The 26,199-nt window shown below is 39.3% G+C and overlaps 1 protein-coding gene and 1 long non-coding RNA gene across 2 annotated transcripts in view; one reads left to right on the top strand and one right to left on the bottom strand.

The window, feature by feature from the left end:
- Positions 1–7,813: 7,813 nt before the first annotated feature.
- On the bottom strand, positions 7,814–12,351 carry LOC136554800 (uncharacterized). Its single transcript, XR_010783383.1, has 3 exons — positions 12,270–12,351; positions 11,030–11,123; positions 7,814–7,866 (listed from the first exon to the last, which is right to left on the bottom strand). It is a non-coding gene; the product is annotated as an uncharacterized lncRNA (long non-coding RNA).
- Positions 12,352–13,213: 862 nt separating this feature from the next.
- The window catches only part of ARFGEF1 (ADP ribosylation factor guanine nucleotide exchange factor 1), an 84,766-nt gene continuing 71,780 nt past the window's right edge, over positions 13,214–26,199 (top strand). The window contains exon 1 of the mRNA XM_066563746.1: positions 13,214–13,448. Coding sequence (XP_066419843.1) covers positions 13,325–13,448 — 124 coding nt within the window. The 5' untranslated portion in view covers positions 13,214–13,324. The remainder of the gene's footprint in view (positions 13,449–26,199) is intronic.

Raw genomic sequence — 26,199 nt, 5'->3', positions numbered from 1 at the left:
CAAAAGACAAATGATTAATGGAAAATTTTATCCAAAACTAAACCAAGTACAGTATGTACCATTTTCATGGCCTAATTCTGAATGCACAGAGGAAAGGTGGGACATTTGGAGTATGTTTTTTATTTTCACTTGGTATCAGGACTAAAAATAAGGGCAAAGGAGAGAAGTCTATAACACAGAATAGAGGAAAGGTCCAAATTAAACAGCAAGACTATGCCCTAAGAGCAGCAGAGATTAACTAGTATAAAAAGGCATTTTTATTTTTAAACAGGAATAAAATCACTGAAGCAGCAATACTTTTGAAAGGTGTAAGAAAATAATGTTGAATAATGCTGATATTTGAAAAATCCAGAGCTGCTGGGTCAGATGACACACTGGGAGAGTGAACAGCTATCAGTCACCAAATAAACAGGTAGAAGAACAAAACTTAGAAAAAATTTGGCAAATAAGCAAAGATTAATCATTTTAGATTGAATGACACTCTGTGAGGAGGATAAAAATAACTTCATCCTGAATAAGTAAAGTAAACAGATACTGCCGGGATTATTTCTAAAAGTAACAAGCACAGTAGATGAGAAGGACATTAAAATGAAGAGAATGACTTCTCTGTTCATCTGATGATGTCAAAGCCCATAATCAAGCTTCTTTTACCTCAAAAATTACCTGCCTCTGGAGCGCACCCATGAGGACAGTGTTGATTAATATTCAGCGATCTTGTGACATATTAATATTTGTTGTATGTGGATATTAGAAAGAGGTGAAAGGTATCTCTCTAGTTTAGCTTACTACCTTACTTGGCAATACCAGTGTTTCCCCCTCCATGCAAGTTTGCACTTTACCTCTCCAGCTGTACATGTGGATAAAGCCTAACACAGCCAAGCCAGACTGGAAGCTGCTGTGTGAAGAAGCAGAGCAGTGGATTCTGTACAGAAGTAGCAGAAGTTGTCTGCATTATATTTGGGGGTATTTCCACAAGAGAACATGCAAAAGTATTATAGAACCATGGAGCTCCTATAAGACACTAGAAACTAAAAGAGGGTTAAGATTAGCTTCCTCTATGGAAAGTCTTGCTTGCCATAGAATTCATCAAAATATTGATCCCATTGCATAGCAGAAGTGCATTTCTTCTTCCAGTTTTCTTTAAATACCCATAATGCCATGCAGCAATGATTATTCTCAATTCTCCTGCATTTCAATGCACTTTCATAAGTACACAGCTTTTCAAGAACAGATTGATACCATAGCTGAATAGGATAAAGTTGCAGCACAACCAATATACAGTATGAAACTAAAGACATAATAAATTCCAAGCAAAAAGCAGCACTGCAACCCAGGAGATGAGATTTATGCAGGAATGTTTCTAAGGAAGCCTTTCTTAGGCTTCCCCAAATCTCAACGATGTGTATCTATTTAAATCACACTTCATGCTCAGATTCACTGGAGTACAGAAGTCAAGGTTACAAGGAATGTGAAAACTATTGGATATGTACCATTTTACTTGCCATTCAGTGTGGGAAATTATTTTAACACTGCCAGAGTCAGTCTATTTGCCTAATATATACCTATTTTTAAAAGGAAAAATCAATAAATAATACTTAAATTCTGCAAATTTGTTATACAAAAGATTATAACATATCAAGGCTGACACACTTAAATCATGAACTCTCAATGTACTTCACATTAGGTGTTCCATGACAATTACATATACCACCATAGAAAAGATCCAAACCTTTAACAGCACAGTCAGTATAGTTCAGCATATTGACAAAAAACTGGCAATAATCCTACAGCCAAAAGCTTTACTTCAGATTTCTGAGATATTCTAATAAATCTACCAATTCTTAACATGTTGGATAAACAAAACCAGGCACCCTTGCACCTTCTGCTGGGGCATGGTAATGCGGGAAACTAAAGAACAAAGAGGTGTTTGAGTTATAGCTTACCAATGCTGCCTTTCACTTTCTGTTTTTCTGTATTCATTCTCTGGGGTGGCAGGCCTCAACTTTCACCTGTCTGGGAAAAAAAAATTTCATGGTCTTTCTGCTCTGAAGGTGAGATTTAACTCATCTGACTTCTGTGTCAAAGCTATTTATCTAAACTAAATTGGCTTGGTTCCCTCTAGTTGGTAGAGAAAAATAAAGGATGTAGTGGATGACAGGCCACATCTACCTTAGACTTGATGCCATCAGTACTGCTTGAGTTACTCATTAGATGTCAGTCTTTTTGCATAGCAAGAGATAGCCTATGAGTCTTAAAAATAAATGTTATTTACTTTAGCTATAAATATTTGTCTAACAGAAAATAATGTTCACATAATCAGCAAACTGTCTAACTGTATTTCTGTTGCACAACTTTAACTCAGGCAGGCCTAATTTATTCAGCCACCACAAGTGAAGCCTGGCATCTTTCAGGTGCTGTGGACCATGGATGCTTCTCCTTTTCTGTCTCTCATGTCTCTTTTAATCCCACCTGCTATTTTTGTTACTCTACATTCACATTTCATTTCTTCCTTTTATTTTGCTGGAGAGAGACCCAAAAATGTGAGAGCCTCCATAAATAACAATTAGCCATCTAACACTAATCTAATGAGCTAGCTGCTTGGTGAATTCTTCTTCTTTTTTTCCTGGACAGACTTTTTAGAAGTCAAAAAATTGCTACTACATAGAATACAGAAAATACCAAAGACACATAGTATACCAGTACATGAATAATCAAGCAATGCAGAGTATTCAGATTCTGTCATGAGGCAGTTCCAAATCTGTCACTGAAAATAGAAATTTCCAGGGTTTAAGACCTTGTGGATTTTACCCCAGCAGTTCCAGCAGCTGCCTGGCTGTCAGCTGCCTGCTGAAGCCATGGTAAATGCCCTTGTAAACAGTCTCCTCTGTTAATTATCTATTTTCCTTGTTTCTGATATTTAAAGGATACTGAGTTTAGAGTGAAAATGTTATCTTAATTTTTGTAAGAATGTATAAGAACTCCATGTTTGATGCAAACTATTAGTAATGGAGACTAGTAAACAAATATTTAAAGTAAGCTATAAACTCTTCAGCTTCCCACTGCAAAACCAATCTTTTTCTTGTAAAATTCTATACCTTCATTAGAAAGAAAACTCATTCTGATATTTTTTCTGAGCCAGTAAAATAAAACACAGTCACAGGTTGATGGTAAAACATTTATCAGAATTGTATGTGTGAAATACTTTCTAGTAAATGGTGTAGTAAAAGCAACCTCAGAATTTATGTGCAGAACTAATGACTACAGATTTTTGCATTGTGATTTTTTTAAATTAATGTTTTGCAATTATTGCAATAAAATTTATGTTTGCAAATGCACCAGACTGGTATAACACTATATTTCACAGGGTGACCACATTTATCAAATATGCTCAAATTTGCAAAGCTTGCCTATAAAACACTGCTGCTATCTCTTGGATTTTTAAACCAGAGCACACAGTCAGCTTCCATAGAGGGCTCACACCTATTTCAAAGGACACAACCTCATTCTTATACAGTACACCGTGAATTTAAAGCAAATTTGCATTTTAATCTTCTACCTTTGATACAGCACCACAGTAAAAAGTGAAAATGGGAACTCAAACCTCCACAAACTCAGGGAAAATTCTGATGGGGTCTCATTTTATGTGACATTAATACCTTAAATTGCTATTATAAAGTAATGCATGGTTGTGTACCCTCCTTTAAATATTTCTCCATGAACTATTATGCCTTAGGATTAAGGCAGCTATTATCAAGGTACCATACATACTGCTGCACCAAAAAAACCCAGAAATTCCAGGTGCCCATGCTGAATGTTCTGGTTTCTAAGTGTCCACACCAGGACTGACCTCATGCATGTGAGAGAGCTCCCTGCCAGCATGCCTCATTTTGAAAAACTGCACCACATTGCATCCTTCTTAGATCTGTTTTCGTGCCATTTGTGCATATTAATATCCTTGTTATTATATCCTTCTGCACAATAATACATTATTTCTCTTCTAGAATGGTGAGCAAAGAAGAAGCAATGTGCTGACAAGAGTTTAAACCAGGAAAAGTTAAGGAAGGAGAAACTAATGAAAAGAAGTGGCTTGTCAAGGGAGGATTTTAAGGATGACACCTGCAGTAATTCAGAGGCATGACCCTCATCTCATGTAGACCAATTTAAGCTCCATGCTATAACCTGCTATTAAATAAAGCAACTTTTATTGCTAAATGTATCTAATCCCAGAGCTAGCCAAGGAAGTAAGTTTGGTCCAGGTACCTATAAAACACCAGAAGGACTATCATTAGCATTGATTTGTATTGTTATGTATCTACTACAAGGGCCCTGTAGAACTATCTGCTGCATGTCTCACAAACTATGATAAATGAGATTTGTACCAGCCCAACAATGTTTGTCTGACTTTCTTAGCAACAAAAATTATAAATTGAATTTATAAGTAGTAGTACCAGTGGCACAGCAAAATTCTCTGATAGCCACTGTCCATACTTCTGTATGGAAAGACTTAGAATTATAAACCAAAGAAACAGCACACAATATAAACCTACAAATATCAAAACTTAACACTTCAGGTCTGCCTGGATCAAAACCCAGACAGCAGCAGCTTTCAATGTCATGACAAACCATCCATCGTACATACTGTGAAGCAGCCACTTCGGTTTTTCATGATCCAGATTGCACATCAGCTGTGACATTTGACTTGAAACTAGGAACATAATGGGAGCCTAATCAAAATTGTTGCAGGTGTTTCAAAATGTCTTGTAAAAATATTTGAGTACACACCTAGCAAACAGTTAGCTAACTGGCATATTAGAATGAATTGCTGCACTGCTTCTTCACTATCTTTCATTTAGACAAAAGTACCTATAACTTCCATTCAATTTTATCTTTCAAGCTATTCATATTAAAAATCTTTCATTCATGTCATGAAGACCACAATTTATAGAGTATATGCTCAAACATCAGTTACTACATTTTTGACAGGAAATAACCTGCTGCAGTTGCTGGAGGAAACAATCAGGCAGATTCAAAGCTCATTTCATGGCATTTAGAAGTGGTTATTGCTTCAGTCTCATTGTTTTGCACCTTAATACATGCAACTTTTATGACCTCTCTAAGTGTTTCAACACAGATATTAAAATACTTGGAAACCACTCTTGTTATTCATTTGACTTACCCTGCCCAGAGATTTAAGGGATATTTTTCTCCAGCTGAATTCCATTCAACTTTTCTCAGTTGATTTTCATTTTCAACTGTTCTTTTCAACTTCCATTTTCAACTTTTCTTTATTAATAGCTCGTTGAAAGACATCTGCATAAACCTTTGAAAACACTCAAGTAAAGTGCTACAGTGAAAATTCACCTCAGATCAAGGGGAAAAGAGGCATCCAGCATATAAAAATTAGATTCAGACTAATACTTCATGTACTCTATATCTAGGCTATTTAATTACTAATCTGTAGGAAAACTCAGCATGCTTTACACCGATCATGTCACACCAGTCACAGAGACCTTCAGGAGACTGAAGCTAGGATAAAAAAAAAAAGGTGAAACAGTAATAATTTTCAGTAAATTTGTTACTTTTCTCATTTGTCAGATTATTCCCAATTTTTCAACTGACACTGAAGATTAAGAATGTGGGACAAACTATATACTATAGTAGTCCTTCCTATTACAGGTGTTTGAAGTGGTAACTAATTAACCAGGCTCACCCACAGAGTGATCCAGGAAATCCATAATGGTAGTGACAGCATCTCCCAGGAAAAAGGGCAATCATGTCATGGCTTCCTCCTTTTCAATAGTTTCTCCTTAGAATCCACTAATAGTTCCTTAGCAATTTTATTCTCTGAAGTTGGCTGGGAGAAGCAATAAATCAGGGGATCTTATTGCTAGATTTTCCATACCTTCTCCAGATGTCTTCTTTTGCAGTGCAAAGGTTCTCAGAAAATTGCCAGAGCTTTATATTCTTGCCATTTAGAGACAGAAATATTTGCCATCATGAAGGAGTCACTACACTGGCTTGAATTTACCTTTGCATTGTATCACATACAACTGTATAGTAGCTTATAACTGTATAGTAGCTTCATAGTTCAGGGTGAATTTATGCTATTCATGACTATGTTCCCCAAAAAGCACCCTCTTAAACAGTGTCCCAGAAAATCACCTTTTCAAAAAGCTAGGGCTGTTACAAACATAATCAGGCCCTTAAGTTAGAAAAACTACTGAAGAAACTTTTTTAAAACCCTGTATGACCTTTTTTTTAAATGCATTTCCTTCTGTCTGTAAGATGGATACTTACACTCCTTCATTCACAGTATTAGGAAACAGAATGCTGAGGTACCATGGAAGCTGGAAACTGAACTATTCATCTGTTAGCAGGAGCAACATGCAGAACAACAAGTTGAAAACTCCTATAGGTAGGCTAGAAGAAAAGGTATTCCTGCAGAAAAAGAACTAGAAAAAGGAATCATATTCCATCAAATGCACTGGTATAACTTCCAGTACATTAATTCAAGCTACAGCCAGGGGCCTTTGATATCTTCTCACAGTTTTCAGCCACAATTCAAAACTTTATTCCATCAACCATAAGAGGTGAGATTTTTTCTTCACTGCTCTCCAACATTTTGCCTACATGTCACAAACTGGCAAATGGAATGCTTTGCTAGGAGTATGTTCCCTCACTTAGCTGTAGTATCAGGAATGTATTTTAATACACCAAAGTCCAAGAGTACCTTTTTAGCTTTAAGGTATGAATTTGTCACCTTGAAAGAGCCTCCTCACAGTGATGGATGTTTATTTCCTTACTGGTCACTCCAGGGTGTTATATGCTTTTGCACAAATGTTTAGAAAAAACTACCTATTGGTGCATATTCCCTCTGCTAACAAACACTTGCTTTTTATCTCATTCAGTGCAACAGTGTTATATATACTGCAACCTGTTAGAATACTCACTCTGTGAACAAACTGACCTCTTCAGTTCCAGAATTTATGCAAAGAAAGCCTGAAACAACATAAAAACTTCTAAAATATTGACGTACATTTATGGTGAGAGTATCTCTTGCAGTTTGGTTGACAGACTGTGATCCTTTGCATAATGGATACACCAAACATTCTGGATTATGCTTCACCTAATTTTAAAAGGGTGGCAGCCCTATGAGTGCATAAAGGGACCAAGAGGAATGCTTGGGTTGTACCTCAGTATTACACAACCAAGCACCACCAGCAGACCTGTTAAATCTTATGCATTCAGTAAGAATCTTGGAAACTTCTCCACCAAGGTCCCTGCAGTTGAGAACATAATCACAGCTTCTCTCCTGTTCCAGGTTCCCATCTGTCAGATCTATCTGGACTCTGCTCCATTACGCACTGATTATCTGCATCTGGTACATGAAAACAGGATGGGAACAGGTGCAAAGTACTATACAGGAGCTAAAGAAGGTGACAAGTGAGCCACCACAATTAAAGGTTCAATTACAGTGGCAGGAATGCACTAGTCCTATGTATGGACCTAGCCATCCTACATATGGGGTTACATACAGAGAGTAACGTCCTATATATGGGGTTACATACAGGGCTGAGTGCTCTCTTGCACCATGGAAACAATCAAGAAAACTTATATTAAAAGTAGTAGTTTAAACCATACTTTAAGTTGGTATACAGCAATACAGTTGCAATTAAAAAAGAAAAAAAACCGAAACAAAATAATCCCAAAAAACAACAACAACATAAAAACCACACAAAAAATACCCCGCAAACAAAGAAACCTGCAAAACCAAAAAAACAAGCATGACCTCTTCTTACCTATTTTTGTGTTCCTGTTCTTGTGTTATCCATGCCCCTGAGCTAACACAAACATCTGTGAGGTTGCCTGTTAAATTGGGATATGAAATATATGTGGATTCCTTGTCAGGTTAATTTCAATTTAATTAAATTCTAAATATAATTCAGCACATCATTCACCACACAGCAATGCAAATGCTTACACTGACAAAGAAAGTAAGAAACACTTAGGTAGGAGGAGGAAGGATTGCATCTTCTAGTAGTGGTTCTGTCTTATTCAAGCTTAAAGTGATCACAGTCTAATTATCACTGTGCTGTTTCAAAGGTCATCAAGATGATTTAGACAGTGCCACCACAAGCAGCAGTCCTCATCACCCACATTCCTCACTTCCTTTCTTGTGTAAGATTTACTGAATATGCAGGTCAGTCTGATCAATTGACTGATCCCACTGAAAACTAACTTTCTGTAAAATCGATTTTTGGCTGAACCACAGGTGAACTAACTGATGGCACAGTTACACAGTTGGACCAACACAAGAAAGCGGATGGGAGCTCAGACAGGTGAAAGAGCTCCCTTTGGGAGGCAGGACAGCTGAAAATCATTAGATTTTTCTAAGCATGAAATTGCACTTTTACTATTCCCTTTTACTGCTCATCTGTCTTTTAAGCAAAGGCTTCTAGTCCCAGCTTATCAGCATTTTTAAACAAGCACTACATACAATTGTGGTACATAAAGCCAGCAGAAGCAGGTGCCAATTGTTCCCTCTCACATGGAAAGTTCTCTACAGTTTTTGACTAAACAAGTATCTAACACTTACTCAAAACAGTTTAAATATATGAAACAATATAAATAGCTTCTAGAATATTCCAATTAACTGGTAAATAAAAATGTACTAGATAGTAATTTTTGCAGTGTTTCTCAAATACACCTTTTTCTCTTGTGTTGCTCTATGTTTAAATGTTAAGGCTCCAAGAAAGCAGTGATGGTTTTGTGCTTCAGGGCATACATACTACATGCTTCTTTTAGGTTGGACAGAAAACATTTCTCAGGTTTGATTGGACAACTATAATATTTCATACATCATGTTGCCAGCAGGCTTAGCAGCTTGAGCAGAAAAAACAATAGACAGTCCTTTTCCATATCTTCAGGACTTCAGCAATGAAATAGGAATCTCCACAGCTATGAGGATTACAGTTCTTTGGTCAGACATTTACTAGTAAAGCAAAGATCTGCGTGCTGAAACCAAAACAATTCAAGCATTAGAATCTGTACACAACAAGTATTTTGGATTTCTTTGCAAGGCACTGCTGTCCTACAGCATAATCTGTTCCTCAGGGCTCTGTAGTGGGCCCAGTCCTGTTTAATAACTTTATCAACAATCTGGACAAGGGGATTGAGTGTACCCTCAGTCACTTTGCAGAAGACACTGAGTTAGGTGGGAGTGTTGATCATCTGGAGGGCAGGAAGGCTCTGCAGCTCTGGACAGGCTGAATTGATGGGCCAAAGTGAACCTTATGAGGTTTAACAAGGCAACAAGGCCAATGCCAGGTCCAGCCCTTGGGTCACAACAATCCCATGCAGAGCTACAGGTTTGGGGAGGCATGGCCTGAAAAATGCCCATTGGAAAAGGATCTGGGGGAGCTGGTTGACAGCAGCTGAACTTGAGCCAGCATCTGCCTGGGTGGCCAAGAAGGTCACTGGCATAGTGTGGCCAGCAGGACCAGGCAGTGATTGTTCCCCTTGACTCGGCAGTGGTGAGGCCACACCTTGAACCCTGTGTTCAGTTCTGAGCCCCTCACTAGAGAGAAAGGCAGGGAGGTGCTGGAGCATGTCCAGAGAAGGGCAAGAGAGCTGGTGGAGGGTCTGGAGCACAAGTCTTGTGAGGAGCAGCTGAGAGAGCTGGGATTGTTCAGCCTGGAGAAAAGAAGGCTCAGCAAGGCCCTTATCACTCTCTACAAATATCTGAAAGGAAGCTTTAGCCAGGTAGGTGTCAGCCTTTTCCCCAAGGAACAAGTGATAGGACAAGAGGAAACGTCCCCAGGTTGCACCAAGGGAGGTTTAGATTGGATATTAATAGAAATTTCTTCACCAAAAAGGTTGTCAAGCTTTGGAAGAGCCCTCCCATGGAAGTCGTTAAGTCACCATTCCTGAAGGCATTTAAAAGGCATGTAGATGTGGCACTTAAGGACAGTTTAGTGGTGGACTTGGCAGTGCTGGCTTTACAGTTAGGTTCAATGACCTTAAAGGTCTTTCCCAACTTAAATGACTCTAGTTAGGGATCCGTGTAAGACAAATACTCTAAACTTCACCTTTTCGTTCTCATGAGTTTTCTCATTCTCCTTTCACTAGAGATAAACTACTAACTTTAAAAGTAATCAGCAAAGAGTTAAACACGTTCCTGTAGTCTCTGTAAAAAAATCTCCCCTCAAAATGCTTCCTCAAACTCCATAACTTTTTTTATAATTGACCAAACATTATTTTAGTAGCTGGCTCACCTACTAAATTAAGCTGTTATGACAACTAACTTTATTCAAAGCTCTAGGACCCAGCACACAAGGTGATCACCATTCATATCTCCTCCCTAAATGAATGCATGGGACTTTTTCTCTCCAATACATCTGTAATATTCCCCCTGGGATTTCCATCCTTATTAACTCAGCTTTGGGAAGGAAACTGAATGTTAATCTACTGGACAGGGGATTTACAATAAGATCTCCCTGTGTGACTTCAGAAGCAGGCTCTACACTGTGGCAGAGTTTAGGCAGTGTTTTCTTGTGACTGGAATGTAGATGTAGTAGATTACCACCTGTGCCAAGTTACAAATTGAGTCAACAGAGCAGTTGTTTGAAACTGAGAACAGAATTTGAAGATTCAAACCACATTAAAAAATACCCAAACCAAAACAAGCATTCATATATTAGAGCAGGAATGAAAGACATGGAACTGAGTATTTTTTTGACAGATCTTTTTCTCCAGATGCTTCAGCAGTAATTCTATATGCTCAACTAAAGCACATTTTACATGCAAAATTATCTTGTGTGCAGAATATGAAAATAGACATTAATATGAACAAAACAGATAACTGCAGTGCTCAGTGCTCTTTACATGCAGGTACTCTTTTCCTTCATATTGCAAGTCTATTTCTGCTAAATGGACTGTGAAAATCAATTGTAAACTCCATTTGCTAAATAACTTGTAAGGCCTGACTTGGCTAAGGGAATCTGGACTCAAATGATTTGTGCAAACCTACCAGCAAGAACTCCATGGAAATTCTTAACTTCTGCCATGTGGTCACCGGCAGTAATACCAAAGTAATTTTGACATCTGCATTTTTGAACTTGCACCTATGGATTAAAAAAAAAAAATTAAAAAAAAGATTTAGTCGATAGGCAAATGGTTTTCCCTAAATAAATTACTAAAAATAGTTCAAGTATGCTTAGCAATTTTGCTGCTGAAGACATGGTCTTTTGAATAAATCAACACAATCTGACTACGGTCTTTTTTCAGGAATCAATGTGCTTGGTGATCTGACTGCTAACTCTCTCATAAAGCTGTGATAATGCTAAAATCAGATGCACCCTCTTACTATTTTCTGTATTGTTTATCAGTTGGGTGGCAAAATAGCCAGGAACCAGAAAAAGCCACTGGAACAAATACAGTAATTTCAGCAGAACAAGTGTTTTGCTCAAACAGATAAGTCTTGCATTCACCTCTAGCTTTAGCAGGATTCCTGGTCCAGTGTGTTCCTTTAAATGTCAAACAGAGGTACCCGTAAGGCATCAAGTCACTTTGGCACTCATAATTTCTCATTTGGGAAACTGGGTTAAGCAACCTGGGCAGCATTAGCTGCCTCTGCATTGGGGAGCTGACAGCACTGTACCTTTACTAATGCAGCTACAATGGCTCTGTTGTACATAAGGAAACAGGTGCTCAAATAAATTCCTTACAAGGCCTTAGCACACTGGCATGGCAGCCTGGGCAAACTTTCTTAAATATTCCATGAGGAAAGGCTTGTGAGGAGCACAAAGGTTGTGTTCCTGACGGATACAGCAGGACCGCAGGAATAAATAAAAGACTGAGAAAGTTTGCTGAATGCTCCATGAAGAAGGTGTCAGGATTAACTTCCAAAGGTTGTGTTCCTGACTGATACATGAGACCCACAGGAATGGAGAACAGACTGAAAAGGCCTGCTGAGATAACCTCTTTGCGGTGTGCTGGCTCTGTCCTCAGAGGTCAGAGGTGCCCCCTGGTTTCCACAACCATCCCTGCTTCCTGCACACAGATGCTATAGCCTTGTCCCACTCTGCTTGAAAGGTACATCTAGAACTTCTGTTCTTTCATTTTCAGATTAATTTCTAAGATTTCTTTTTTAACCAGGTAAAATTTTTCTAAATCAGACCTTTCAGTTAGCGCCCAATTCGACTTCTAAATACTAGTCTACTAGCACTCCTGAGTACAAAAGGTGGTCCTGTTATGTTTTTGCCGCTTACCAGTTAGGCAGGGTCCACCTGAGGTTTTTATTACTTTTTGCAGTGCTCTATGCTCCTAGTGCACGTGCAGTGGGAAGAAACGCGCTTTGGTTAGAGGATGCAGGCGATAGAGGAAGGGCACCCCGCGAACCCGCAGGTGCAGCGGGCAGGGCTACAGGACCAGGCGGGGAGGGGCTGAGGAACTGCCCCGGGGAGCCCGCACACCTCCCACGCCCCAAAGCGCTTCTCCCGTCCTTTCTCCCTGGATGCCGGGGGCTGCTCTCCCCTCGCTCCCCGTGAGCCGGAGCCCCGGGCGTTTCTCGTCAGGGAAGGCGGCGGCTGTGGAAGGAGGGCAGCTCCTCTCCCAGGGAGATTCCCCCAGCCCCGGCGAAGCCCCCCCTTTAGGAGCAGGTGGCGCATCCCGGGAGAGCCTTCCTCCTCCTCCTCCGTCTCCTCCTCCACCTCCCAGCGCTGGTGGCCCGGAAGGGAAGTCCTGCCCCTCCTCCTCATCCAGCTCCCAGGTGGCAGCGGCCATCTCCGTGCGTCCCTCTTCGCTGCCTCCCGCGGCTCCGCTCCACCTGTAGCGCGGCCGCGGGGCGGGCAGAAGGCGCCTGCCCCCCGCCCTCCCGCTTCCCTCCGCCCGCCCTGCCTCCCGGGACACGGCCGCCGCTTCCTCCCGCTCCGGCTGCGGCCCTGACGTCGCTTCCTTCCAACATGGCGAGGGCAGGTTGTTGCTGCGGCCGCCGCCGCCGGTGCTGATGGAGGCGGGCGCGGGCCGGGGGCGGCTCGGGGACTGACGGGCGCCGTCCGCGCACACACGCATCGGGGGCGGGAGAAGAAGGGAGGAGAAGGCTTCGTCTTCCCTCAGCCGCGGGGGTTGGCTGTCGGCGCCGCCCGGGCCCACCCCAGCCTCCCCCGGGGGAGCCGTCGAGCGGGTGTCGGGACGCCCTGCGAGGGAGCCCTTCCCCCGCGGCCGCCGCGGCCCCTGGCAGCGCTCCCGGTGGGAGAGGCCGGTGCCCCGCTCTCACTTCCCCGCTCCACCTTCCTCCTCCTCCTCTCACGGCTCGATCGCGCCCATGTATGAAGGGAAGAAGACGAAAAACATGTTTCTGACCCGGGCCCTGGAAAAGATCCTGGCCGACAAGGAGGTGAAGAAGGCGCATCACTCCCAGCTGCGCAAAGCCTGCGAGGTGGCACTAGGTGAGGCGCAGCCCGGGCGGGCAGGGAAGGGAAGGGGCGGCCAGAGGTCGGGGTGCGCTTCGGGGCCCGCTTTGCCTGTGTGTGTTTGTGTTGCGGGGAGGCTGTGCGGTTTCTGAGGGAACGAGGCAGAGGGGCTGCCCGGCAGGGAAGGGCCGGGGGCGGTGCGGTTGCGGGCTGAGCCGTGGCACAGGTTTGGGTCGTGCAGCACAGGCCCCCGGAGGTGTGGGCGCCTGGGCTGCGGGCGAGCATCGCCCCTCGCCGGGAGCGGCCCCGTGCTGACAGCAGCGGCGAGGGCGCTGCGGCGCCCGCCGGGCTCTTCTCCTCCTCCTCCTTCCCTCCTCCTCCTCCTCCTCCTCCCCGCTCGCAGGATGAATAGGCAGACACGGAGCTGAGCTGAGCTGACCTGGAAGCAGACGGCCGGCGGGGAGGGAGCAGGTGACAGGCAGCGGTGAGGGCGGAGGGACGGGTGAGGAAGAGGGGGTGGTGGAGAGCGAGAGACAATGACATCGGGCCATGTCTGGAGCTGGTGGCTCTTAGAAGCCGGGAGGAGGGCTGCAGAGGGAGAGGATGGTCCGGGACATGTGCGAGGGAGAGCCTTAGGCGAGTCGTTCCTGGTGGAGAAACAGCTGATGGGGAAGAGAGCTTCCTTCATGCATGGCAGAGCTGGAGCGGCCACGGATAACAGAACCACAGAGTTGTTAGGGTTGGAAGGGACCTCTGGAGATCATCTAGTCCAACCCCCATGTTGTTGGATTCCCAGTATGTGGGAACGTTTACTTGGGCCGAAGGAGGGGTGTTGGGTTTGTAGTGCAGCTGTGTCAGCGCCGCCTCGTCTGGAGGCGTCAGGGAAGTACCGGTGCAGGATAGTACAAAGCACATGTAGGCATCCAATTACAGGCAGCTTAAAAAGGACAACTTGGGCTTCACGATTCTGACATGATGAGCACAGGCGGGCCTTCAGCCTATGTGGCAAAATACTGACATACTTACTGAAAGACTTCTAGAGAAAAACCTGTTTCATTTAAGTAATACGTTAAATGGATTATGTCCCTCCCTTTCTAGTGTAATTGTTTCTGTTTTGGAGATAATTATCTTGATTTTGTACAGTAATGTCTGATTAAATGGATTTGTTTGACGAGATAATGTTAAATTGAAACTTGCTTGTTTTAAAAAAGAGTGTAAGTAATTTGATGTTGTTCCCTTGTCATTCTATTAATTTGTATGTTAGTGCTTATTTTTTTTTATAAAAAAGACCCCTTCCTTTTCTCGATTTCTTTGTCTATGAAAGATCCTGACAAAGGGAGGGGCAGAAATAACCATACTTCAGCTATTTATTTCTTCTTAATTAAAATCAATGTGAAACAAGATTTTATTATATTTTTCATATATCACTAGAGTGGTTAACAATAATCTTATGATTTATACAGATGAAATTAAATTGATAACCCTTTGGCCCTTCTGTTGACTTCAGACTGTGCATTCAAGTTAGAAATAAAACAGAGAAATGTTTTTTTATTGTTAAACTGAATTTCTATCGAGTCTGTATGTCATCCATAGAATTAGACACTGATATTCATCTTGTGTTTCTACTTTATTTCAGTAGTTTGATTTATGTTAAGTATCATCCAGATTCCTCCAAGCATGGCTCCATTGTGTTCCACAGATTATATAAAGCAAGCCCTCACTACTGTACAGTCTGCCTCTTGTATCATGTAAATTGATTTGTTCGAGGAGACCCTCAAGCACACATCCCAGTGGTTTCTATCCTACAGCTTCATTGAATCCTTCTCCTGTGGACCTGATTGGGGCTTAAACAGGAAAACAATGTGATGTGGGTATAAAAATCATTAAGGCAGGAAAGAAGAAGGGGAAGGATGTGTGTACTACCTTACACATATACAGGGGCTTCATGAGCTTGAAAAATATCAGGCATGGTATTTTTCTGTAGAAAAGCCTCTAACTACTGTAGAGACTTACTGAATTTTTTTTGGTTGCAGCACAACAAAATACAGTTGGTGATTGTAAATTTAGCATGGTCCATTGTCTGGTTTTGTGCACAATCAGAAGTGGCAATATGTAACTCCTGAGTAGAGTAGTGCTCATGTCCATCTGTAAAAAAATTTTTGGAGAAAGGTACATTTCATCCATGTTTCACACAGAGTACAGTTAGCCATTAAAGCTGAGCTATGATTTTTGTAGCAGTGTTTGAAATAGGATGCATGTGTTGTGTTCTGTCCCTTTAGCTCCTCATCTGCTCAGACTACAGCTGGATGCTTCTTTGCCACCTTAAGCAAGGAGTACAGACTTCTTACTGCTTTATTTTGAAGAGCAGCAACATTAATGATAAAAGATTAGTAAAATTGTAATTTAGAGTTGAATTTAATTTGGTGCTAAGTCTGGCCAAGTCAAACTTTACGGTTTTACAGGTTTTTTTAAAATGGTAGTTAAATAAAGAGTAGCTTTTAAAAATCATGGCAGTACTTCCATGTCTTCCAAATCAACATCTTTTTTTTTCAGTGTGAATATTTGATTAGTTGTCACTGAAGTTATCTGTGTGCTCCATTAAGACTTTTTTTCCAGCTGCATGACTGTAGTAAAATGTTGCTTTTTATTTACTGCTAATAATAGGTCAGATATTCTAACTAGTAGTTGTTACTAATTCAGGCTTTTTATTCCATTCTCTAAAGCCACTATTTACATTGTTTTATATTATTTGTATAAAATGATCTGCTATTGAAGTATTTGATAAAAAAATGATCAGTATCCCTGTACAACAAACAAACTAATAGTAGCTCTACTTTTTAGATTGAATTTAACAAGCAGGATTTTAAGAATCTTTAATGCCCTCCCTTTGTCATTTTTAATCCCCATATATTTTCTTATAAATCTGTTGCATTCCATTAAGATTATACATAATCTATTTTTAATTTGTGAGTCTTAGGGAGTGAAACCTTGCAACATTCCAGACTGTGGAAGTTTGACCTCTGAACAGGTGTTAAGATGAGGTCCTTCTAGTATGTCCATTTTTCCAGTGATTTGAAGATAAGAAAGCAAAATATTAATTAAGTAACACAACCTGAATTATAGATGTCCCTTAGTTTTTTAACGGGGATGAAATTAAGCCTTGATACTTGTAGCATCCTGTATTTGATGATTCACCAGGTTGTGTCTGGGTTTATACAGAACAGTTGAGTTTAATTTAACTTTGTCCTTACTGAGAGGTTTCTCTCTCTTTGTGGAAAACACAAGATTTCTTTAGTCACCTAATGAAGTAGAGTTAATTTAGAGCTTTGTATTGTTTACTTTCATAGCAACAACTCTTATCTGTATAAGGAATGAGTTTATCCTTGAAATTGTCCACTTGTAGAAGGCATGAGCCAGCAAGCTGTCAGAAGGATTATTGGATTTGGAAGCTCCTTTTCCACTGAGTTACCTCCACTGCTGTTTCTGTATTGCTTTTCGGCTATGCCACAGTCTAGGAAACCTTACTGTAAAAATACTGTGTTTGCATAAACAGTGAAAGGTCTTGGAGGAAAAAAATCCTCATCTGAACATAAAATTTTTAATAGACTGAAAAAAAATTGTCAGTGCTTCATGTCAAAATCTGGAGCGTAGATTTGTCTGCCTGAAAAGGTGGTTTCAGAGCACTAAGCTGGGCACACCAGAATGCCCTGCTTGTATAAATTCTGCTAGTTCAACTGCAAATCAGGAGTCAAGCAACTCTTCCATAAAACTCCAAGCCACAAGTGATATAAAATGATACAGATATGTCCCTAGTATGTACTTTAAAGAAAATTATGCATATGCTGCCTGGAGTTCTGGAGCTACCAACTGAAGAGGGCCAAAACTTAGTTCTAGAAGGTTCTTTAGTGCTCCTTGTATTGTTTATTTCAGTCTGTCATGCAAGGATCCTGCTGAATGATGTAGATCTCATGCAATGTGAAAGTGGCATCTCTGTTCAGTTTGTGCTGCCTTTATATGTGTGTGTAGGATGATGGAGCAGTGGGCTATAGATAAACACTTAGTTTCTCTGGAAACAGATAATGCTTGGAGCAGAACTAACCTAGAGGTGTGAAGGTTCATCTGTCCTTATCTGTGCAGGTCTGCAAATGACATCTCATCTACTTAAGTTTTTCTGTCTCCCTTTTTACCTTTCCTAGTTTCATCTTGTGTCCTTTGCATATACAAGCAATCATGATACATGAGAATGAGTGTGGTTAATGGATATTGTATATGTGTAGGGAACTCTGGGTGCATTGGAAAATACCTTCCTACACTATAATAAACAGTTAAAAGTGCATTCCTGTCTGTATTTTGGGTAGTGCTGTTCTTGGTAGGCTACCTTCTTTTTTTCATGAAAACTAGTTGTCCTTTTGTAGAAACTGAAGGTCAGAATTTTTTGAGTTTTTTCTTTGCTGGATACAAAGAGATTAGTGTTGCAATATTCTGTGTTGTCTTCGTGTGCTATAGGCATTTATTTTCACAATTTACAAGTCACTATTGTCCACAAAAAATTTTTTTCTGGTTGTAACTGTCCTTCTGAAACACTTGTTTGTAAGCAAGGAGGATAAATGGAGATTTCATGTTAGTAAAGACCAAGATGGATGTGGGTTTTTTTAAAAACCAAAACCCCTGAAAATTGCAGCTGCCCTTCCATCCTTTTGCTTGCTTTACTGAGCTTGGACTTTGCTAGCAGACTTTCAGTGTGGTTAAAATCTCGTCTACTTTTGCAAAGATTTAAAACTTGGCTTGGTAACAGTAAGGATTAATTGGCCCTATAAACTGTTTTCCAGGTTGCCTTCAGCATTTGATATGTAAAGTGCTGTTGATGTAGAGTTTATGGGGCTAATTTAAGCAAAGTTGTGTGTGTTTAGCTACTCTGTTGTTTCAGATGTTATCAGATCTTGGCTGTGCAGAGTGACTTAATTATATAATTCACCACTCTGAATTAATCACACTGTGCTGATGAGATTTAATCTCTTTTGAGAAAGGGGTGGTTGGCAGGATATATGTAAAAACACTTTTCTAGAAAACATGGTGGATTTTATCTAGGTCAGAAAAATGTAAATGGAGAGTGAATATCAAATACTTGGGTTTTGTCTTGGAAACTAAAAATGGTATTTCTTTTAAGTAACTTTGACTTTATCCTGAAATATGTATTCAGTTAAAGCCTTTAATATTTTGCAACTTTGAACATTGATTTTCACTATCTTTTAAAATTTGATCTTGAAAGACTTCAACATATCTTTGTGACACAGCATTTAAATACCTGTATTCTGCTGCATATTTTAGAGCCTTAATTAGAATTTTGAAGCTTAAAATGAGAAGTTGTTGCCTTGTGACCAGAAGGCATCTGTTTCTCATAAGAACTACCTGTACTGTCTTGTGGGGCTTTGGTCTAGTTGATTTTTCTTCCTATACCATTTTCTAGTGTATAACTGTTGTGATTGTAATATTTTCCTTTTCCTCTTGGTTCTTGTTTCCAGCTAACCACTGTGTCATTCATTCAGGATGACAACTGTGTCTGTTCTTATGTGTCTTCTTCATATACAAATGAAAAAAAAACTGTTGACATCAGTTGTACATTCCAGACTTCTTCAAGAATCCTTCAGAAAGCAGTCAGTATGGAGATAGCATTTTGATAAGATTTTCTAAATATGTAAACTTGTGCAGTTGTCAGGAAGGATTTTGGTGTTCATGGGTGTTTTTAAAGAGGGAGGCATCAACCATTGGTGTTCTAGTCAGTCTCTCCTGTTCTTGGCAAACATCCTAGGTGAAATCATGGACTTTCAAAGATGAGTAAAGCTTGTCTTTTTGAGGGGGCACCTAGCTGTCAGTTTGGGGGTTTAATTGGTGTTGATACTTTTATCAGGTTGCTGATTAGTTTGTACTTTAAATGAATACTGCCAGGAGCTTGGGAAGCAAGACCTGCAAACTTGCCCATGACTCTTATTCTACTCTGCAACAGCTAGTGGTAAATCAGTGACTCGAATAGGCAGGGGAAACGAGTTTTGGGTTTTCTGTATCCAGCTGGAAAGCTTTCCTGTGTGATGTGTAAATTGATGGCTTGCAGGGAGAAAATATTCTGGTCTGTGAAAGACAGCTACTGCCAGTTGAGCTTTATAGGCTGAAGGGACTTGGGAAACAGCTCTGCAGATTTCAAGGAAGGAGGGAAATATTGTGGAAGTACAGCTGAGTAAGAAGTTTGATAATTTTTATCTGTAAAGGAGGCAGACCTTTACTGTGTGTGTTTAAAAGACAGAAATAGTGTGTAGTAGCTGTGCTAGTCAGATGCATAGAGACATAGTTCAGTTAGCCTGTAGTTCTTTCCTGTAAGTACTTAGTAGAAGAAACTCTAAGTTATACCTAGGCAAAACAGACCTTTTAGAAAAATCACATACAAGAGGTCCCCAAACAACCAGGGAGAGCTTAAAATGCTTCTGTGGGATTTTATAGAAAGAGAATATTGTACAAGGATAATTGGACAAATAGTAGCTGGTGTTTCTATGAAAAGCACTTAATGTGGTAACCAGAAATGAAGAAAACACAAAACCCCAAACCTACCAAACACTACCACCCAGCTCATAATTTATAGATTCTGTAATGGAATGCAGGGGAGTGTTAAAAAAAATCCCTTTTGAGGGATAAGGTAGATGATACTTGTTATATGATGCTTTCCATTTTCAGTATAAATGCAGAGAAACACTAAAAATAGGTCTGTCAAGCCCCAAGAGTTTGAAATACCTGGCACAATTCCCTTATTGATTTCTAATCAATCTTGGGGTGCTGAGAAAATTCCAAAGGACTGGAAGACATCTGCTACTGTGCCAGCATGGTTACAAGGATGACCTAGGTAATTACTGGTGTATTGGCTTAACGTTGATTCCAGGCAAAGTACTGGAGTGACTGATACATATGTCAGTGAGAACAAAATTGGCAATCAGTAAGGATTTGAGAAAGATTTAAAAATAGTTTTCAAAAAAAGGCAGGTTATCTACCAGTTTTAAAATTTGGGGGTAGATTATAAGGCATTTTCACCACTTATTAGTCTTCTCTAACTCTTACATTCTTCAGTTCTTAACTTCAAATGATTAGAAGTAAAAATTGCCAAACTGGTAGAAAAATGGTCGATAACATTTCATTTGCATTGATAAATACTAACGAATTTTGGTGTGAGGGGTTATTTTGTGATTTTTGGTTGATTAATTTGGTTTGATATTTTTCCCCACCCTGTTTTTCATGTTGCTTCTTTCTAGTCTACCCTTGGTCTTAGCTTTTAGGTATTCTTCTTGGTGTTGGAAATTTTGCTTGGGTTTTTTCAGGGGTTTCTGGATTTGGTAGTGTTTGCTGGTTTTCTTTAATTTGAAGTTTTAAGTGTATTAGTAGATTATGAGATTTTAGTTGGGAGGCATGAACTTTTAAAGAATTTGAAGTCTTGAGGAGGCTGAGCTCTTGTTATGGTGCTGTGGTCAAGAATAGCTTAAAAGCTGGGATAGGGAATGTGGATGTTGTACTAACTCTGTACCTTACACAACTTAGAGCTCTTTTGCCATGCATGGATGGGGGTTTTTTTAAGTCCACACTTTTTATTTTAGAATTGTATAAACAGTTTAACAGCATAGCTACATTTTTCCAAAACCAAAGGTATCTTTTAATAGGACATTTAGAGCATGATTGCTTTGGACTTTTTTTTTTTTAATGACTTTCAGAAGGTTTGATTTTTTTTTCCCCACTGCCACTCTGTTTCTGGTACTGTATCATATATACTCATGTGGTACCAGATTGCATAGTTATTGATGTTATGCTGTTTATTATTTGTTTTTGTTCAAATGGTTTATGTCTGCCGTTCAGTGCTCTTCAGGTTTTTTTTTTCATTTCATGTATTTCTTATGTGAGAAAAATTAGATTTTAAACAGAATTGAAGTTACTTGCCCTTCAGATAAATGGGTTTATTCAAGCTCTCTTTTTTTGTCTACTCAAACACGGAGGGAGATAAATTTCAAGAAAATGATCCATTAATAACAGCAGTTCTGCGCATACTGTCTTTAGCACTTGCTGTTCTAATAATCTCAACAGGGTTTGTTATGTTATTCCTACTTTTCAGTTAAAAATAAAAGTGTAATTAGGTTGGTAAATATTTTACAGGAAGATATTTTAGCCAGTGCTGGATCCAGGAGTGTTTTACTCCTTTTTTTATTTCACTTGAAGTAACCCCCAGGTGTCAATTTGCACTGCAGTTGGTTTGAATGACCAATATCCTTCACATTGAAATGTGCAGCTTTGCAGTTTGAGAGAAATGAGGGAGGAGATATTTTTAGGCTTTGAAATTGTTATAAAACTGTTGAGGTTTACTGAAGATATTATACAGCATTTTGTACTATAGTTTAAGCTGTCCAGTTGAATAGTATGAGGTAGACTTTCAGAGCTTCAAATCTGTAAATTAAAAATAAGTGTACCACTGGTATGATTTCTTTGGTAGCTTCCCATCATATTTTAGTTTTCAAACTGTTCTATGAATTGATGCAGATGTACTTGTACAGAGCATTGTACATTTTAATGCAGGTTATAAGAATAAGGGGAATGCCCTTCCAAGTGAAGGTATTTTTTGCAAAGGTGTAATTCTGTTGTATGTAAAACTGACACACTGCTGCATGCCTGGGAAGTGACCTTGCAGGTGTTAACAGTGTGTATAAAGATCTGGGTGGTACTATTACCTGGACTGAGAGTGCAGCAGCCAACATAAAGTCAGAGTTCTTTCTGCAGCTCAGGAAACCTGGAAAAGGCAGAGTCTTAATTTGGCTTGCTTAATTTGGCTGATGGACTGTGATGTGTTCAAGAATATTGGCATGGGTCTTGTGTGGAGTGTAGGAAAGTGGATAGGAATAAATTAACCTTTGTTTCCATTATTCTGAGCTGGAGACAGAGCTTTATGACCTTAAGTAAAATTGCTAGAATAGAGCAGTTGCTTTTGCATGGAAGTTTGAAAGCTGGATAAAAACTTAAGTGTCTGAGAAGTGTGATTAAAATTTTCTTCACGTGCATGAAAATGAGACACTTGGATGTTCTCCACTTGTGATTTAAGACATGAAACCTGATTTTGTGTGATTGTGCATATAAATAGATGTTAAAAGCTTAGAAATTTTGCTGTAAAGAGAAATAGTTTGCTTCTTTCAAATTGTACCTCACACTGTGGGATATATAGTCTGTGGTAGTTAGTGATGTTTGGAGAAGCTTCAGGTTTGTATCTTGGCTCTTTTTCCTCTCTGCACCTAAGTTTGACCTCCATCCCAGAGTCTTGCTCAGAACAAAATCCATGTTCAAATTCTTAACATCCTTTTGTATTGAAGGAAAGGCAGCACTTGGACCATTCTTTCCTTGTTCACCTTCTTATCACATGAAAGCTGAAGCTGCTGTCTGCTTGATTGCTCTCTAGGCCTTTCAGTGATGAGCTTGAGGCAGGTGGCAATTTCTTTGACTGACTGCTGTAGTTTGTAACAGTTTTTATTTAACAGTAATTACTTATTCTTTCTCCTTCACTGATCTTGTGCCTTTCCTACTTGTTCTTTAGGAGCACTTTAGGACACGTTGTTAAGGAACTGTAAATTTACCTGTATTGTTAAATAAAAAGAATTTGCATAGTCAATGGGAATACATTTTTTCATAATACTGTATTTAGAACTATGGATGCAGTGGATCCAGTAAATATGGAACTGAATGCCTAAAATTCTTCACAGTTTGGTAAGCAGTGGTAAAAGAAGCACTTTCTTGTAGCATGGCTGGTAACATGAGTTAGGGTTAGTAATACTTGAGTAGAGTTAATGTGTAGTGATGGCCTTTTAAGTAGCCTTCTACTTGCTGCCTTATGGGCATCTGAGAAAAGGAAGAATACTTGTCATATGAATAATTATCTTAATTTATGCAGTCTGGAATTCTAAAAAACATTACTGGATGAAAAATAAATTGTAAATAAATGTAAAGAACATGGAAAATTAAGATTTAATTGTATTAATAATGAATGTATGTATGTTGTACTGAAGGCAGTCACACTGGAGCTTTCAGTAATACTCATATTTTTATTTCTTATGTTACTTAAATATCTTAGTCTGACCTGCTTTCTATATCAGCACTTAATGAAGAAATCAGGACTTCGGTAACAGTATGGTCACCTTGAATGCTTTGTTTAAAAGAGCTCACGTCAGGACTTCTCATATAAAGTTGGAGCTTTCTGATACAAGTTCATATTTTTGTTTGGGTGAAAATTACCATCTTGATATGGTTGTAACCTTTCTGGGGGGCATACCACAGACATAAAAATAAACTTAAGTCCATACTTTATTGTTATCCTTTTTTGTTTCCACTATCAAATATGAATTGTGAATTTTGTAAACAATCATTAAATTGTAATCTTCTGGCTGTCATCTTGTGGCTGGAAAAGATAATGATTTTCTTATAATTTAGAGCTACAATAGGAGGGAAATGGTTTAGTGCTCTTTTAATTAGAAGGTTACCAGTAGTATAATTCATGTACAGACTTACATGTGACCTTCTAAAGTTTTAGTGTCTGAAATGGATAAGAGTCTTGCAGTGTCATGTGTTTTGTTGCTTTTGAAGTTACTGTAGTGAGCAGGCTACTTAATGGGAGTGTGTTGGGGGTTTGTTTGGGGATTTTGTTGCAATTTCTCTCGGTATCATGGGCTTAAAATTACCTTCTATTTAAGTCTGAAATAAAGCTTAGTAATCTTCAACTTTTAAATTACTATTTAAACTACCCATTTCCAAAAGGGAAAAAAATAATTGAACTCAAATATCTACAGCAAGGTTAAAAATAAAATGTAGATTTTCCCCGTATTATGAAGGGATCTTCTAATTCGATTCATAAACCTTGACACCACACAAGACCTTACTGTCCTTGGTTGTATCTTGTTTTCAACAAATCATGGTTCTGGTCATTTTGCAGAAGAGAAACAGAGCTTATACATATTGAAAATGTTACAGCAAATGATTGTCCATGTTGTCAGGAGGATAATTTAAAAGCTTTCCCTTTTTGCAGCATGTAGGAAGAGTTACTACCCATAGTTTGATAAGCTTTAAATCTGGGTTTTATTTTAAAAATATTCTAGCAGTCAAAATAAATGCCTGTTTTGAGATGAAGATGCTCAGGTTACTGGCATAGAATAATCATTTATTCCAGGATTTCTTTTATTCCATGAGTCTGTTCTGTATGTATATTACAACTATTTAATATATTTTATACTTGTGTTTATGGAGGGCACAGCAGAGGTGTAATTACTTTTATTGCCTTGGGTAATCTGTGAAAATTGTATATGATAGCAGTTTGGGGTAGCTGGCTATACTCAAAAAAAGTATGGAATAAGGATGCATTATCACTGCTTTGCACGTGTGCTTACTGCTGAAAAAAAGGAAAAGAAAAAGGAATGTTCAAAGCATCATGTTACATGACAAAGTCTACTGAAGAGGTGGGCTGTGTGAAGAGGGGACATGTAGCTTTGTTCATACTGCCAAATGATCCAGAAACAAGACTGAGAAACATAATGACAGCCTTGTTCTGCAGCAGCCTGTCTTTGCCAGAATAAATGCGAAGCATTAATAAAACATTTATTTCAGTCTTCATTTGTCACCAACCAAGCAAAAGTCAAATAGAGCACAGTAGAAAATAACAGAAGTCTCAAGAAATAGTTTCATCAATAGGTAACGCTGTCAAAAAGGAATGTTTGCTTGCTTATATATGAATGCCAGAAGTCTTTAAAAATAGTCAGCTGAGAAAGTATCAGTGGTTTTAAAATGAGGGTGCTGTCTTAGGCCAGGAATGCCTAAGGAATCCCAGAAAGGGACAATTTGTGGAAAATTCTTAATTCCATAGCATTAATTATGAAGGTAGGAATGTTTAATTTGCTGTGCTTGACAGAAAGCTTAGTCATGGTAGGTAAATAAATTCAACTGCATTGACAGGTAACACTGAGTTAAGATGTACTGAGCAGCTCTTGTGTCCTTCTTGAGTAGTACCCAGGAATTGGTTTAAGATGTAGCAATTGAAGAGCTCACCTGTAACTGTGAGCAGTCCCATCACTGTATGCTCAAACATAGTCTCAAAATAAGCTTTATAGCAGTAATGAAAAAACTCATTAAAGACTGTGTTTTTTTAATGTCAAAAAGGCTAACACAAGATGGAGGGATCAGAAAGGGGAGCCGAATCTTAGAGCTGATTGTTTGTCACCTGTTTTGTTAACAGTTAGTGCATATCAGCTATTGATAAAAGCTCCTCAAATCTTTGTGGTAAAGCCAGTATGAGCTAATAGCAGAGAAAACACACCCATAATCCATATTGCTTGTAAGTGATAACAGTATCACAAAATTATTTGGGGATTGCAAAGGTACTGAAGAAGATGAAAACTTAGCTTTTTACTGTTTGTGGAAGCTGAGGAAGTTTCCTATAGAGGAATTAAAATTAATGACTTGGGAAAAAAATCTCAATTTGAAGTCTAAACTAAAGCTCCTATTAACTTGCTAGGATTAGGAGTTTTTAAAGGGCCTCAAATCTGAAGTTGTTGGATTGTTTAATAGAACATGTAAGATTTAAATTTCATTAGTTGCTAACAAAGGAATGGGAGGTGCTAAATGTGACTAGAGCCAGCGGTTGGTTTTGGTTTTTTTTTAAAAAAGTGCCAAGGATATGAGCGATGAAGAAATCTTGAGAGCTTCAGCCTGGCAAGTCTGACCTGTAGCAAAGAAT

Source organism: Molothrus aeneus, chromosome 1 (assembly GCF_037042795.1).
Source record: "Molothrus aeneus isolate 106 chromosome 1, BPBGC_Maene_1.0, whole genome shotgun sequence".
In the NCBI taxonomy this organism is placed as follows: domain Eukaryota; kingdom Metazoa; phylum Chordata; class Aves; order Passeriformes; family Icteridae; genus Molothrus; species Molothrus aeneus.
The sequence above is the reverse complement of the archived record's forward strand: the minus strand, read 5'-3'. Positions and strand labels throughout refer to the sequence as shown.